Source organism: Salmo salar, chromosome 17, assembly GCF_965601325.2.
Source record: "Salmo salar chromosome 17, fSalSal1, whole genome shotgun sequence".
NCBI lineage: Eukaryota > Metazoa > Chordata > Actinopteri > Salmoniformes > Salmonidae > Salmo > Salmo salar.
Genome location: NC_138307.1, coordinates 34430026 through 34446902, shown reverse-complemented (window position 1 = coordinate 34446902; position 16877 = coordinate 34430026). Strand labels below are relative to the sequence as shown.

The window sequence follows — 16877 nt, the reverse complement described above, 5'->3', positions numbered from 1 at the left end:
GCAACAAAAAAGGACGCAAGAAAATTGCAATTGGCTCAGTACAGGGCAGCACAGCTGGCCCTTGGATGTACACAGAGAGCTAATATTAATAATATGCATGTCAATCTCTCCTGGCTCAAAGTGGAGGAGAAGATTGACTTCAACACTACTTGTATTTATGAGAGGTATTGACATGTTGAATGCACCGAGCTGTCTGTCTAAACTACTGGCACACAGCTCGGACACCCATGCATACCCCACAAGACATGCCACAAGAGGTCTCTTCACAGTCCCCAAGTCCAGAACAGACTATGAGAGGTGAACAATACTACATAGAGCCATGACTACATGGAACTCTATTCCACTTCAAGTAACTGACACAAGCAGTAGTGGTGGAGTAGGGGCCTGAGGGCACACGGTGTGTTGTGAAATCTGTCAATGTATTGTAATGTTGTTTTTTTTATTGTATAAACTTCCTTCATTTTGCTGGACCCCAGGAAGAGTAGCTGCTGCTTTGGCAGCAGCTAATGGGGATCCATAATAAATGCAAATATAAACTTCCTGTCCTGATAATTCCATGTAAAGTCTTAATCTTTTTTTAAGCTGCCATTTCCTCATTCCTTCTCTCTTGTGTCCTTCAGCAAAAGACTCCTCTCCTGAAATCATAACAGTTTGGAAATAGAGGTCTATTTGAACGTGATAGAAAAGCCTAAGGGGTTGCTGATGGCATGCGCATGTTTATCAGAGTACATGTGTACAAACACACACACACACACACACACACACACACACACACACACACACACACACACACACACACACACACACACACACACACACACACACACACACACACACACACACACACACACACACACACACACACACACACCTCCCCCACAGCTAGCAACAGTAAGCCTTCCCTGGCACTCAGGCGACTCGAAGGCAAACAAACCCACATTAATTATATTATAAACTGTGTGGTTCGAGCCCTGAATGCTGATTGGCTTTACTGCTCTAATTACATTGGTAACTAGTTTATAATATCAATATGGCACCTCTGAGGTTTTGTGGTAACCTGTAGGTAGGACTGGGATCTGAACAGATAGTTTACTATAACCTGTAGGTAGGACTGGGATCTGAACAGATAGTTTACTATAACCTGTAGGTAGGACTGGGATCTGAACAGATAGTTTACTATAACCTGTAGGTAGGACTGGGATCTGAACAGATAGTTTACTATAACCTGTAGGTAGGACTGGGATCTGAACAGATAGTTTACTATAACCTGTAGGTAGGACTGGGATCTGAACAGATAGTTTACTATAACCTGTAGGTAGGACTGGGATCTGAACAGATAGTTTACTATAACCTGTAGGTAGGACTGGGATCTGAACAGATAGTTTACTATAACCTGTAGGTAGGACTGGGACCTGAACAGATAGTTTACTATAACCTGTAGGTAGGACTGGGGTCTGAACAGATAGTTTACTATAACCTGTAGGTAGGACTGGGATCTGAACAGATAGTTTACTATAACCTGTAGGTAGGACTGGGATCTGAACAGATAGTTTACTATAACCAGTAGGTAGGACTGGGGTCTGAACAGATAGTTTACTATAACCTGTAGGTAGGACTGGGATCTGAACAGATAGTTTACTATAACCTGTAGGTAGGACTGGGATCTGAACAGATAGTTTACTATAACCTGTAGGTAGGACTGGGGTCTGAACAGATAGTTTACTATAACCTGTAGGTAGGACTGGGATCTGAACAGATAGTTTACTATAACCTGTAGGTAGGACTGGGATCTGAACAGATAGTTTACTATAACCTGTAGGTAGGACTGGGATCTGAACAGATAGTTTACTATAACCCGTAGGTAGGACTGGGGTCTGAACAGATAGTTTACTATAACCTGTAGGTAGGACTGGGGTCTGAACAGATAGTTTACTATAACCCGTAGGTAGGACTGGGGTCTGAACAGATAGTTTACTATAACCTGTAGGTAGGACTGGGATCTGAACAGATAGTTTACTATAACCTGTAGGTAGGACTGGGATCTGAACAGATAGTTTACTATAACCTGTAGGTAGTACTGGGGTCTGAACAGATAGTTTACTATAACCTGTGTAGGTTATATGTTTTGACACATTTTTATAAATTAATAAGAAATTCAAAGCTGAAATTTCTTGAATCAATAAGTATTCAACCACTTTGTTATGGCATGTCTAAATGAGTTCAGGAGTCTAAATGTACCTCATCTCTGTATCCCAACACATACAGTTATCTGTACAGTCCCTCAGTCGAGCAGTGAATTTCAAACACAGATTCAACTACAAAGACCAGGGAGGTTTTCCAATGCTTCACAAAGAAGGGACCAGTATTGATAGATAGAAAGCAGACATTGATCATCCCTTAGAACGTGGTGAAGTTATTAATTACACTGTGGATGGTGTATCAATACACCCACTCACTACAAAGATACAGGCGTCCTTCATAACTCAGTTGCCGGAGAGGAAGGAAACCGCTCAGGGATTTCACCATGAGGTCAATAGTGACTTTAAAACAGTTGCAGAGTTTAATGGCTGTGATGGGAGAAAACTGAGGATGGATCAACAACATTGTAGTTACTCCACAATACTAACCTAAATGACAGAGTGAAAAGAAGTAAGTCTGTACAGAATATAAATATTATAAATCATGCATCCTGTTTGCAATAAGGCACTAAAGTAAAACTGCAACAAAGAAATTAACTTTTTGTCCTGAACACAAAGCATTACACTTCACAATGTAACCCATTATGTTGTGTAACAGAGCATTATATACTGTGGCTCTGTGAAGGGTCATATACTCAGCTGCTGCTGTAACTGATAGGACTTTCACTTGTAAAGGCCTCATTCTACAGACTCAGGCTATAGATGACAGGGCTTTCACTTGTAAAGGCCTCATTCTACAGACTCAGGCTATAGATGACAGGGCTTTCACTTGTAAAGGCCTCATTCTACAGACTCAGGCTATAGATGACAGGACTTTCACTTGTAAAGGCCTCATTCTACAGACTCAGGCTATAGATGACAGGGCTTTCACTTGTAAAGGCCTCATTCTACAGACTCAGGCTATAGATGACAGGGCTTTCACTTGTAAAGGCCTCATTCTACAGACTCAGGCTATAGATGACAGGGCTTTCACTTGTAAAGGCCTCATTCTACAGACTCAGGCTATAGATGACAGGGCTTTCACTTGTAAAGGCCTCATTCTGAGTAGTTAGCTCACTGTTGAGTTGACCTCCCTCTCTTAAAACACAAGGGAGGGGAGAGGGGAGACAGAAGGGGGAACGAGGGAGTGAGGGGGAGAGGGGAAGGTTTAGAGGGAGAGGACGAGGCGGGAGAGGAGAAGGTTTAGAGGGAGGACGAGGCGGGAGAGGGGAAGGTTTAGAGGGAGAGGACGAGGCGGGAGAGGGGAAGGTTTAGAGGGAGAGGACGAGGCGGGAGAGGGGAAGGTTTAGAGGGAGAGGACGAGGCGGGAGAGGGGAAGGTTTAGAGGGAGAGGACGAGGCGGGAGAGGGGAAGGTTTAGAGGGAGAGGACGAGGCGGGAGAGGGGAAGGTTTAGAGGGAGAGGACGAGGCGGGAGAGGGGAAGGTTTAGAGGGAGAGGACGAGGCGGGAGAGGGGAAGGTTTAGAGGGAGAGGACGAGGCGGGAGAGGGGAAGGTTTAGAGGGAGAGAAAGGACACCGTTAGTCCACACTACAGGGTCAGATATCACGGTCTCCACTCTGCTGCTACTGTAGAGCTGCTGTGAATAGGAGGGAGAGGGGGAGGAGAGGAGGAGAGGAGGAGAGGTGACTGCTGAAATAATGTCCAATAGATGTGGATAGGGATGGAGCGACGGATGGAGGGAGGAGGTTGCAAGGGGTGGGGGGGTTTCCCTCTTTCTCTCAAAGCCAGGAAGGCATTCCACCGTCTGTTAGCAAAGCTTATCGGGTTCCGAGAGGGACTGTGGGAGAGGCTCGACTAGCTGGGAACCCCAGGGCTGAAACACTAAAGGGCCTCTCTTTAGATGCCCCCCACCTCCGTTCACTCACTCTGTGTGTGTGTGTGTGTGTGTGTGTGTCAGAGGGACCAGTGAATACCCAGCAGTACAGAGTAAGAGTGTCAGAGCTTCTGAGAGTGAAGCTGAAATAGCACCCCATTACCTACAGTATGTAGTGCACTACTGTTGACCAGGGTCCATAGGGCTCCGGTCGAAATGTGTGCACACTATAGGGAATAGGGTGCCACTTGGGACGCGGCCAGACAAAGACAGAAGCTTGACTGGGAAGTCGCCGGCTGGGAGACGAGAGCAGAGACAGATTAGAGGCAAGGGCCTCGGAGGGTCTCCAATGCTTCTCTAACAGATTTCTTCTGTGTGATGTGTGATCGGACGGACTGTGTGCGTTTGTGTGTGTGATGGTCCCAGAGTGTGTGTGTGTGCGTGCGTTTGTGTGTGTGATGGTCCGAGAGAGAGAGAGAGAGAGAGAGAGAGAGAGAGAGAGAGAGAGAGAGAGAGAGAGAGAGATGGGCCCAGTACGCTGCAGCACTGTAGGGAAAACATCATTAAATACTCATCTCTGCCTGGATGGAAAACCAGCGCTGGAGGAAAAGCAGGGAGTACGCAGTATGTGGTATGGTGGGGGGGGGGGGGGGGTGTATAAGACATCTATTAGAACACATTTCTACCACACTTCCTGGAAAAGCAGCAAACAAATCCCTTTTCAATCTGATGGAAATCCCAACTGACCCTGGGAACATACTGGTTCCTGCTTCTCATCCAGAGTAAATGAAATCCCATCTGACCCTGGGAACATACTGGTTCCTGCTTCTCATCCAGAGTAAATGAAATCCCATCTGACCCTGGGAACATACTGGTTCCTGCTTCTCATCCAGAGTGAATGAAATCCCAACTGACCCTGGGAACATACTGGTTCCTGCTTCTCATCCAGAGTGAATGAAATCCCAACTGACCCTGGGAACATACTGGTTCCTGCTTCTCATCCAGAGTAAATGAAATCCCAACTGACCCTGGGAACATACTGGTTCCTGCTTCTCATCCAGAGTAAATGAAACATCAAATGGAACCCTAGTCCCTATATAGTGCACTACTTTTGACCAGGGCCCTATGGCATGGACTGTGGTAGTGCACTGTGTAGGGTGCCATTTGGGATACACAGAGATAACACCCCAGAGGAGATATCAGCAACATTTCCCAGGAAACAGAAACAAGTATTCTCACTATTCAGATTGAGATCAAAACAGCTAGATGATTCTATCAACAAACACAAACTAACACTCAAAAGTTTCAACATTTTCATTTAGTAAAATAACATTTGTTAAACAGTTTTAAAAATATATATATTTTTGTCCTTTGAGGTAGGATTATAGACAGCCACTTCCTCATTTGTTCAGTTCGGTCTGTAGACGTTACTCGTATCTACACAGAGCTCTAACATCAGTGATCTCTTCCCACCGCATGTCAGACATCACCATGATAGACATAAACTGGGCTTCATAAACTCAATGTGAGAGAAAACATCTCAATCATTGACACAGAAAGCTTCCAAGTCAATCGGGGTCTAACAGCTTGTCAAAACAAGAAATGACTCAACTGTGGTAATCATGATCACACAGGCATCCCCAACCACAATAACACAATTATCACTTTATTTACCTTCTACTGTGACAGTGTTTATCACTTTATTTACCTTCTACTGTGACAGTGTTTATCACTTTATTTACCTTCTACTGTGACAGTGTTTATCACTTTATTTACCTTCTACTGTGACAGTGTTTATCACTTTATTTACCTTCTACTGTGATGTGTTTATCACTTTATTTACCTTCTACTGTGACAGTGTTTATCACTTTATTTACCTTCTACTGTGACAGTGTTTATCACTTTATTTACCTTCTACTGTGACAGTGTTTATCACTTTATTTACCTTCTACTGTGACAGTGTTTATCACTTTATTTACTGGCTACCGTGACAGAACAAAGTCTTTCTCAGGAAATCAAGTCTTTTGACATCTGAGCATCTGTGAAAAAGACTCTAATAAACCACTTGTTTACAAAAAACCTTCATGTATTTACCTGTTAGCTGGACAAGAGGATTTAGTCAAACATCCCATTTGAGTTTAAACTGTGGTACATAAACACCTAAAGACAATGGTCTCTAGAATCAGCAGTTCTAAAACGTCAAATCTGGGGTTCCAGGTTGATTCCATACGGACGTTATTCTCCCCATAGAGATCCTATAGAATTACTGGAGGGACTGTCATAAACCCTCAGTTCCAGAATGGTATGAAAACTACAGCCGTTGTGTTGAGGGAGAAATCCAAACCAGTCTAATTGGATTGAATAGCAGTATACCCAAAGGATGATGCATTTCCTGTTTTTAACTGATGCAGGAAAATAAAAGAAACATCTACCATTCTACCATAAAGGCCTGATAAGTGGAATGCTGCAGAAATTGTTGTCCTTCTGGAACGCTGTGAGCATTCTTCTCTGCAGATCTTCTCAAGCTCTGTCAGGTTGGATGGGGAGTGTCGCTGCACAGCTATTTTCAGGTCCCTCCAGAGATGTTCGATCGGGTTCAAGTCCGGGCTCTGGCTGGGCCACTCAAGGACATTCAGAGACTTCTCCCGAAGCCACTCGTGCATTGTCTTGGCTGTGTCCTGAGGGTCGTTGTCCTGTTTGAAGGTAAACCTTCGCCCGAGTCTGAGGTCCTGAGCGCAGTGGAGCAGGTTTTCGTCAAGGATCTCTCTGTACTTTGCTCCGTTCATCTTTCCCTCGATCCTGACTAGCAGGATGCTGCTGCCATCACCATACTTCACCATATTAATGGTACCAGGTTTCCTCCAAATGTGACGCTTGGCATTCAGGCAAAAGAGTTTAATCTTGGTTTCATCAGACCAGAGAATCATGTTTCTCATTGTGTGAGAGACCTTTAGGTGCCTTTTGGCAAACTCCAAGCTGGCTGTCATGTACCTTTTACTGAGGAGAGGCTTCCGTCATGACACTCTACAATAAAGGCCTGATTAGTGGAATGCTGCAGAGATGGTTGTCCTTCCGGAAGGTTCTCCCTTCTCCACAGAGGAACTCTAGAGCTCTGTCAGAGTGACCATTGGGTTCTTGGTCACCTCCCTGATCAAGGCCCTTCTCCCCTGATTGCTCAGTTTGGCCCTTGCAGCCAGCTCTAGGAAGAGTCTTGGTGGTTCCAAACTTCTTCCATTTAAGAATGATGGAGGCCACTGTGTTCTTGGGGACCTTCAATGCTACAGAAATCCAGACACAATCCTGTCTCGGAGCTCTACGGACAATTCCTTCGACCTAAATGGCTTGGTTTTTGCTCTGATATGCACTGTCAACTGTGGTGACAAAATGTGGAAAAGGGAAGGGGTCTGAATACTTACCGAATGAACTGTAATCGACCATTAATAAACAAACACGTTTAGCATTTCCAGGCCTCATACAAGCCACTGATGTGCACCTTTGGAACATCTACATTTAAACTGGTCAGCCAGTGTGCCATGACTTATTCACACTGGCTAATCATGTTTGACCACCTCCCTGACCTTTTATTCTGTCATAATACCTTTCATATCCATTCTAATATTCTAATTCTATGAGTCATAGTACCTTTCATATCCATTCTAGTATTCTAATTCCTAATTCTATGAGTCATAGTACCTTTCATATCCATTCTAGTATTCTAATTCCTAATTCTATGAGTCATAGTACCTTTCATATCCATTCTAGTATTCTAATTCCTAATTCTATGAATCATAGTACCTTTCATATCCATTCTAGTATGCTAATTCCTAATTCTATGAGTCATAGTACCTTTCATATCCATTCTAGTATTCTAATTCCTAATTCTATGAATCATAGTACCTTTCATATCCATTCTAGTATGCTAATTCCTAATTCTATGAGTCATAGTACCTTTCATATCCATTGTAGTATTCTAATTCCTAATTCTATGAGTCATAGTACCTTTCATATCCATTCTAGTATGCTAATTCCTAATTCTATGAGTCATTCAATCAGGGCTACTGTTCACTATTGTATTTGACAACACAACTGCTCCCTGCCAAAGTTCTATTAACGAGTTAGTAGAGTAGGCAACTAGGGCCCTGCGTTCAATGACAAGAGGAATCAATTCCTCCCAACTCACTACCGTCTCCAACCAAGCAAGCCTACTTCCTTTTAAACAGCTCATCTGTAACAGTGGATCTTCTGTCAGCGCCACTCCACTTTCAGCACCATCTATCTGTCTGTGTGTCTATCTGTCCATCTATCTATGCATCCATCCATCTATCTATCCATCCTGCTAGATAGGTTTCCATATTACTGCCCATCTATTATTCATCTATGCTCTGATGGAGCTGCATCAAGCTGGGGAATATAGAATAACAGGTGTCCTCTCAAACTTAACCTCCTCTGTCCAGTGGCCCTGGTGGGTGACCTCTCAAACCTTAACCTCCTCTGTCCAGTGGCCCTGGTGGGTGACCTCTCAAACCTTAACCTCCTCTGTCCAGTGGCCCTGGTGGGTGACCTCTCAAACCTTAACCTCATCTGTCCAGTGGCCCTGGTGGGTGACCTCTCAAACCTTAACCTCCTCTGTCCAGTGGATCTGGTGGGTGACCTCTCAAACCTTAACCTCCTCTGTCCAGTGGCCCTGGTGGGTGACCTCTCAAACCTTAACCTCCTCTGTCCAGTGGCCCTGGTGGGTGACCTCTCAAACCTTAACCTCCTCTGTCCAGTGGCCCTGGTGGGTGACCTCTCAAACCTTAACCTCATCTGTCCAGTGGATCTGGTGGGTGACCTCTCAAACCTTAACCTCCTCTGTCCAGTGGCCCTGGTGGGTGACCTCTCAAACCTTAACCTCCTCTGTCCAGTGGCCCTGGTGGGTGACCTCTCAAACCTTAACCTCCTCTGTCCAGTGGATCTGGTGGGTGACCTCTCAAACCTTAACCTCCTCTGTCCAGTGGATCTGGTGGGTGACCTCTCAAACCTTAACCTCCTCTGTCCAGTGGATCTGGTGGGTGACCTCTCAAACCTTAACCTCCTCTGTCCAGTGGCCCTGGTGGGTGACCTCTCAAACTTTCACCTCCTCTGTCCAGTGGATCTGGTGGGTGACCTCTCAAACCTTAACCTCCTCTATCCAGTGGATCTTGTGGGTGACCTCTCAAACCTTAACCTCCTCTGTCCAGTGGAACTCTCAAACCTTAACCTCCTCCTCTGAGGAGATTGTTTCAAATGGATGTATCCCAAATGGCACCATATTCATATGGACTCTGGTCAACAGTGTACCTTACAAGGAATACGGTAACATTTGGGACGCACAAAATCTGTAAAACGCACGAGGAGTCGTGTCCATGGTGGGTCCCATATAAATAGCTCTGTGTCCAATCATGGCTGAAGAGCTGTGGCGCTCGCTCCCTTTGTAATCTCTTCCAGCAGTCTCTATTACGGATCGTCTTACCCTTCTGAGCCGCTTCACTGAACGCTACAAATGAGCTTGACCTGCCTGAGAGACGAGAGGAACACATGGACTGTAGTAACAGACTCAGCTGTCAGAGACAAGAGGAACACATGGACTGTAGTAACAGACTGAGCTGACAGAGAGGAACACATGGACTGTAGTAACAGACTGAGCTGTCAGAGAGGAACACATGGACTGTAGTAACAGACTGAGCTGTCAGAGAGGAACACATGGACTGTAGTAACAGACTGAGGTGTCAGAGAGGAACATGGACTGAACCATTAAAGGTGCAACATGAGACCGTTCATAGGAAAAGAGATTTCAAATCAGACAAATAAAAACCTGAGAAATACAGGAGCAGCATTTTTATTAGTCTAACAATAAACTATTTTACAAATCTTCCCCATGTACAGTGGCTGTGTGCTTTACAAAGTTTGTTAGCTAGAGTCCTTGTTGTCAGCATATTTGAGCAACAAGCCCTTTTCCTGAATGTTTCACACTTCTTGATATGGAGACCCAAGTGAACACAGAGGAAGAGTTGTCATCGTGTATTTGGTGAAGAGGAGAGAAGGATTGCAAAATCCCACTAACTTTCCCAAAAGTCAGTTTTTCTGAAATCCACATTTGAAAGATTTTGAAGGAATCAGGAGGGAACAATAAGGACGTGGAATCCTCCAACTAGGAATTCTGGAAAACTTGCTGGAATTTTGCAACCCGAGAGAAGAAAGATGTGGTTTTTGAGGTCAGATGCGTGGACCTCTGGGATCCTTCGTGGACTCCGTCTGAGGGGAAAAGGAAACAGACAGAGAGTCAGAGAGTCAGTTCACCTTGTCAAACCACCATCAACCCTGTGTTCAGTTCACACTGCTTTGTCCAAGATCATCCAGCCTTGGGGAGTAAACATCTCTCTGTCAATAAACACACAAACCTACCTTTCATATTAACGTCACGGAGCGCTGGTAACCACGGTAATGGCTGCTGTTTGCTCTCTGGGGCTGTTTACTTGACGATAAGGCCCTCAGGAAAGCTACTGACTAACAGTGTGGAGGGAGGGAGGGAGGGAGGTACTGACTAACTGTGTGGAGGGAGGGAGGGAGGGAGGGAGGGAGGGAGGGAGGGAGGGAGGGAGGGAGGGAGGGAGGGAGGGAGGGAGGGAGGGAGGGAGGGAGGAGGGAGGGAGGGATCTAGTGTGAACGGTCAGTGTGGTGGTTCTCAGAAATGGCACTACATTTCCTATACAGTACACTACTTTAGACCAGGGCCCATAGGACTAACCCGTAGCAATCTGGTCAACAGAAGCGCACTATCGAGGGAATAGAGGGCCATTTGGGACTAACTTGCTATAGTGTTTACATGGCAAGGGGTCCAGGTGTTGTGTCCGTACCGTAACTCAGTCATGTGGTGTAGTACAGGTGTTGTGTCCGTACCGTAACTCAGTCATGTGGTGTAGTACAGGTGTTGTGTCTGTACCGTAACTCAGTCATGTGGTGTAGTACAGGTGTTGTGTCCGTACCGTAACTCAGTCATGTAGTGTAGTACAGGTGTTGTGTCCATACCGTAACTCAGTCATGTGGTGTAGTACAGGTGTTGTGTCCGTACCGTAACTCAGTCATGTGGTGTAGTACAGGTGTTGTGTCCGTACCGTAACTCAGTCATGTAGTGTAGTACAGGTGTAACCTGTCCGTACCGTAACTCAGTCATGTGGTGTAGTACAGGTGTTGTGTCCGTACCGTAACTCAGTCATGTGGTGTAGTACAGGTGTTGTGTCTGTACCGTAACTCAGTCATGTAGTGTAGTACAGGTGTTGTGTCCATACCGTAACTCAGTCATGTAGTGTAGTACAGGTGTTGTGTCCGTACCGTAACTCAGTCATGTGGTGTAGTACAGGTGTTGTGTCCGTACCGTAACTCAGTCATGTAGTGTAGTACAGGTGTTGTGTCCATACCGTAACTCAGTCATGTGGTGTAGTACAGGTGTTGTGTCCGTACCGTAACTCAGTCATGTAGTGTAGTACAGGTGTTGTGTCCGTACCGTAACTCAGTCATGTGGTGTAGTACAGGTGTTGTGTCCGTACCGTAACTCAGTCATGTGGTGTAGTACAGGTGTTGTGTCCGTACCGTAACTCAGTCATGTAGTGTAGTACAGGTGTTGTGTCCGTACCGTAACTCAGTCATGTGGTGTAGTACAGGTGTTGTGTCCGTACCGTAACTCAGTCATGTGGTGTAGTACAGGTGTTGTGTCCGTACCGTAACTCAGTCATGTGGTGTAGTACAGGTGTTGTGTCCGTACCGTAACTCAGTCATGTGGTGTAGTACAGGTGTTGTGTCCGTACCGTAACTCAGTCATGTAGTGTAGTACAGGTGTAACCTGTCCGTACCGTAACTCAGTCATGTGGTGTAGTACAGGTGTTGTGTCCGTACCGTAACTCAGTCATGTGGTGTAGTACAGGTGTTGTGTCCGTACCGTAACTCAGTCATGTGGTGTAGTACAGGTGTTGTGTCCGTACCGTAACTCAGTCATGTAGTGTAGTACAGGTGTAACCTGTCCGTACCGTAACTCAGTCATGTGGTGTAGTACAGGTGTTGTGTCCGTACCATAACTCAGTCATGTGGTGTAGTACAGGTGTTGTGTCTGTACCGTAACTCAGTCATGTAGTGTAGTACAGGTGTTGTGTCCGTACCGTAACTCAGTCATGTGGTGTAGTACAGGTGTTGTGTCCGTACCGTAACTCAGTCATGTGGTGTAGTACAGGTGTTGTGTCCGTACCGTAACTCAGTCATGTAGTGTAGTACAGGTGTAACCTGTCCGTACCGTAACTCAGTCATGTGGTGTAGTACAGGTGTTGTGTCCGTACCGTAACTCAGTCATGTGGTGTAGTACAGGTGTTGTGTCTGTACCGTAACTCAGTCATGTAGTGTAGTACAGGTGTTGTGTCCGTACCGTAACTCAGTCATGTGGTGTAGTACAGGTGTTGTGTCCGTACCGTAACTCAGTCATGTGGTGTAGTACAGGTGTTGTGTCCGTACCGTAACTCAGTCATGTGGTGTAGTACAGGTGTTGTGTCCGTACCGTAACTCAGTCATGTGGTGTAGTACAGGTGTTGTGTCCGTACCGTAACTCAGTCATGTGGTGTAGTACAGGTGTTGTGTCCGTACCGTAACTCAGTCATGTAGTGTAGTACAGGTGTAACCTGTCCGTACCGTAACTCAGTCATGTGGTGTAGTACAGGTGTTGTGTCCGTACCGTAACTCAGTCATGTAGTGTAGTACAGGTGTTGTGTCCGTACCGTAACTCAGTCATGTGGTGTAGTACAGGTGTTGTGTCCGTACCGTAACTCAGTCATGTAGTGTAGTACAGGTGTTGTGTTCGTACCGTAACTCAGTCATGTGGTGTAGTACAGGTGTTGTGTCCGTACCGTAACTCAGTCATGTGGTGTAGTACAGGTGTTGTGTCCGTACCGTAACTCAGTCATGTAGTGTAGTACAGGTGTTGTGTCCGTACCGTAACTCAGTCATGTGGTGTAGTACAGGTGTTGTGTCCGTACCGTAACTCAGTCATGTGGTGTAGTACAGGTGTTGTGTCCGTACCGTAACTCAGTCATGTGGTGTAGTACAGGTGTTGTGTCCGTACCGTAACTCAGTCATGTAGTGTAGTACAGGTGTAACCTGTCCGTACCGTAACTCAGTCATGTGGTGTAGTACAGGTGTTGTGTCCGTACCGTAACTCAGTCATGTGGTGTAGTACAGGTGTTGTGTCCGTACCGTAACTCAGTCATGTGGTGTAGTACAGGTGTTGTGTCTGTACCGTAACTCAGTCATGTAGTGTAGTACAGGTGTTGTGTCCGTACCGTAACTCAGTCATGTGGTGTAGTACAGGTGTTGTGTCCGTACCGTAACTCAGTCATGTGGTGTAGTACAGGTGTTGTGTCCGTACCGTAACTCAGTCATGTAGTGTAGTACAGGTGTTGTGTCCGTACCATAACTCAGTCATGTGGTGTAGTACAGGTGTTGTGTCCGTACCGTAACTCAGTCATGTGGTGTAGTACAGGTGTTGTGTCCGTACCGTAACTCAGTCATGTAGTGTAGTACAGGTGTTGTGTCCGTACCGTAACTCAGTCATGTGGTGTAGTACAGGTGTTGTGTCCGTACCGTAACTCAGTCATGTAGTGTAGTACAGGTGTTGTGTCCGTACCGTAACTCAGTCATGTGGTGTAGTACAGGTGTTGTGTCCGTACCGTAACTCAGTCATGTGGTGTAGTACAGGTGTTGTGTCCGTACCGTAACTCAGTCATGTAGTGTAGTACAGGTGTTGTGTCCGTACCGTAACTCAGTCATGTAGTGTAGTACAGGTGTTGTGTCCGTACCATAACTCAGTCATGTGGTGTAGTACAGGTGTTGTGTCCGTACCGTAACTCAGTCATGTAGTGTAGTACAGGTCTAACCTGTCCGTACCGTAACTCAGTCATGTGGTATAGTACAGGTGTTGTGTCCGTACCGTAACTCAGTCATGTGGTGTAGTACAGGTGTTGTGTCCGTACCGTAACTCAGTCATGTGGTGTAGTACAGGTGTTGTGTCCGTACCGTAACTCAGTCATGTAGTGTAGTACAGGTGTTGTGTCCGTACCGTAACTCAGTCATGTAGTGTAGTACAGGTGTTGTGTCCGTACCGTAACTCAGTCATGTGGTGTAGTACAGGTGTTGTGTCCGTACCGTAACTCAGTCATGTAGTGTAGTACAGGTGTAACCTGTCCGTACCGTAACTCAGTCATGTGGTGTAGTACAGGTGTTGTGTCCGTACCGTAACTCAGTCATGTGGTGTAGTACAGGTGTTGTGTCCGTACCGTAACTCAGTCATGTGGTGTAGTACAGGTGTTGTGTCCGTACCGTAACTCAGTCATGTAGTGTAGTACAAGTGTAACCTGTCCGTACCGTAACTCAGTCATGTGGTGTAGTACAGGTGTTGTGTCCGTACCGTAACTCAGTCATGTGGTGTAGTACAGGTGTTGTGTCTGTACCGTAACTCAGTCATGTAGTGTAGTACAGGTGTTGTGTCCGTACCGTAACTCAGTCATGTAGTGTAGTACAGGTGTTGTGTCCGTACCGTAACTCAGTCATGTGGTGTAGTACAGGTGTTGTGTCCGTACCGTAACTCAGTCATGTAGTGTAGTACAGGTGTTGTGTCCATACCGTAACTCAGTCATGTAGTGTAGTACAGGTGTTGTGTCCGTACCGTAACTCAGTCATGTGGTGTAGTACAGGTGTTGTGTCCGTACCGTAACTCAGTCATGTGGTGTAGTACAGGTGTTGTGTCCGTACCGTAACTCAGTCATGTAGTGTAGTACAGGTGTTGTGTCCGTACCGTAACTCAGTCATGTGGTGTAGTACAGGTGTTGTGTCCGTACCGTAACTCAGTCATGTGGTGTAGTACAGGTGTTGTGTCCGTACCGTAACTCAGTCATGTGGTGTAGTACAGGTGTTGTGACCGTACCGTAACTCAGTCATGTAGTGTAGTACAGGTGTTGTGTCCGTACCGTAACTCAGTCATGTGGTGTAGTACAGGTGTTGTGTCCGTACCGTAACTCAGTCATGTAGTGTAGTACAGGTGTTGTGTCCGTACCGTAACTCAGTCATGTAGTGTAGTACAGGTGTTGTGTCCATACCGTAACTCAGTCATGTGGTGTAGTACAGGTGTTGTGTCCGTACCGTAACTCAGTCATGTGGTGTAGTACAGGTGTTGTGTCCGTACCGTAACTCAGTCATGTGGTGTAGTACAGGTGTTGTGTCCGTACCGTAACTCAGTCATGTGGTGTAGTACAGGTGTTGTGTCCGTACCGTAACTCAGTCATGTGGTGTAGTACAGGTGTTGTGTCCGTACCGTAACTCAGTCATGTAGTGTAGTACAGGTGTTGTGTCCGTACCGTAACTCAGTCATGATGTGATCAGTCAGTCAGTCCCTGGCCCTGGGCGGCTGGTAATACTGGACCGTGGGCCGTGTCCTCGTGGTGGTCCGAGGCTGCCCGTCTCCCCCGCGCCGGTACTCTAACCCCTCCTCTTCCTTCTGCTACCACACATACAGATCTACCATCAGTTTGGCCTTTTAACATCGTACTGAATAAGATTCTATTTTCACAGGCAGGACCTGATCCAAGATCTGCACTCTGGCTCAAGACACTGTGAATACAGGCCCTGGTTTATGAGATTATATTAGAACCAGCTGATAGAGGTCTTCCTGAAGACAAAACCACGTCGTATCAGTCGGTGTATTCACAACTGAATACGTAGCGTCATCTCAGACGGAACCAAGGACTTTCTTTAGGCAGAACGTAGGCTCATTCTCAATGAGTCTATCCTCGTTTCCTTACATCCTCTTCTCTCCTCCTTCTCTAAAACCCATTAGAGGAGACGGTCTAGGGTGGGGGAGGGACCTTGGACATTCTCCTCCAATACGGTTGAGAAGCTGGAGAGGAGAGAGGACGTGAGGAATCACGGAAAGGTGAGTTGAGACAGAGCAACTGCAGTCCATAGATACTTACCCAGAAGTCCGTGTTGACAGGTCTGATGTTGTGTAGAAGGACCTCCTCACAGTTTCCATACTCAGTAAAGACCACGACCGCTGTGAGACCAGAGGGATGTACAGCATCTATCCTGGATCTGTAGAACTACAAACAGAGGTGTCATTATACACAGCATCTATCCTGGACCTGTAGAACTACACACAGAGGTGTCATTATACACAGCATCTATCCTGGACCTGTAGAACTACACACAGAGGTGTTATTATACACAGCATCTATCCTGGATCTGTAGAACTACACACAGAGGTGTCATTATACACAGCATCTATCCTGGATCTGTAGAACTACACACAGAGGTGTCATTATACACAGCATCTATCCTGGATCTGTAGAACTACACACAGAGGTGTTATTATACACAGCATCTATCCTGGATCTGTAGAACTACACACAGAGGTGTCATTATACACAGCATCTATCCTGGATCTGTAGAACTACACACAGAGGTGTCATTATACACAGCATCTATCCTGGATCTGTAGAACTACACACAGAGGTGTCATTATACACAGCATCTATCCTGGATCTGTAGAACTACACACAGAGGTGTCATTATACACAGCATCTATCCTGGATCTGTAGAACTACACACAGAGGTGTCATTAAACACAGCATCTATCCTGGATCTGTAGAACTACAAACAGAGGTGTCATTATACACAGCATCTATCCTGGATCTGTAGAACTACACACAGAGGTGTCATTATACACAGCATCTATCCTGGATCTGTAGAACTACACACAGAGGTGTTATTATACACAGCATCTATCCTGGATCTGTAGAACTACACACAGAGGTGT

The 16877-nt window shown here is 45.9% G+C and overlaps 1 protein-coding gene across 1 annotated transcript in view; it reads right to left on the bottom strand.

Moving 5' to 3' along the window:
* Nucleotides 1-9853: 9853 nt before the first annotated feature.
* Nucleotides 9854-16877, bottom strand: part of LOC106592742 (tudor domain-containing protein 3) — a 52707-nt gene continuing 45683 nt past the window's right edge. The window contains exons 12-14 of the mRNA XM_082963313.1: nt 16036-16161; nt 15421-15560; nt 9854-10285 (exon numbers count right to left, since the gene is read on the bottom strand). Of these exons, the coding sequence (XP_082819439.1) occupies nt 15450-15560; nt 16036-16161 (237 nt within the window). The 3' untranslated portion in view covers nt 9854-10285; nt 15421-15449. The remainder of the gene's footprint in view (nt 10286-15420; nt 15561-16035; nt 16162-16877) is intronic.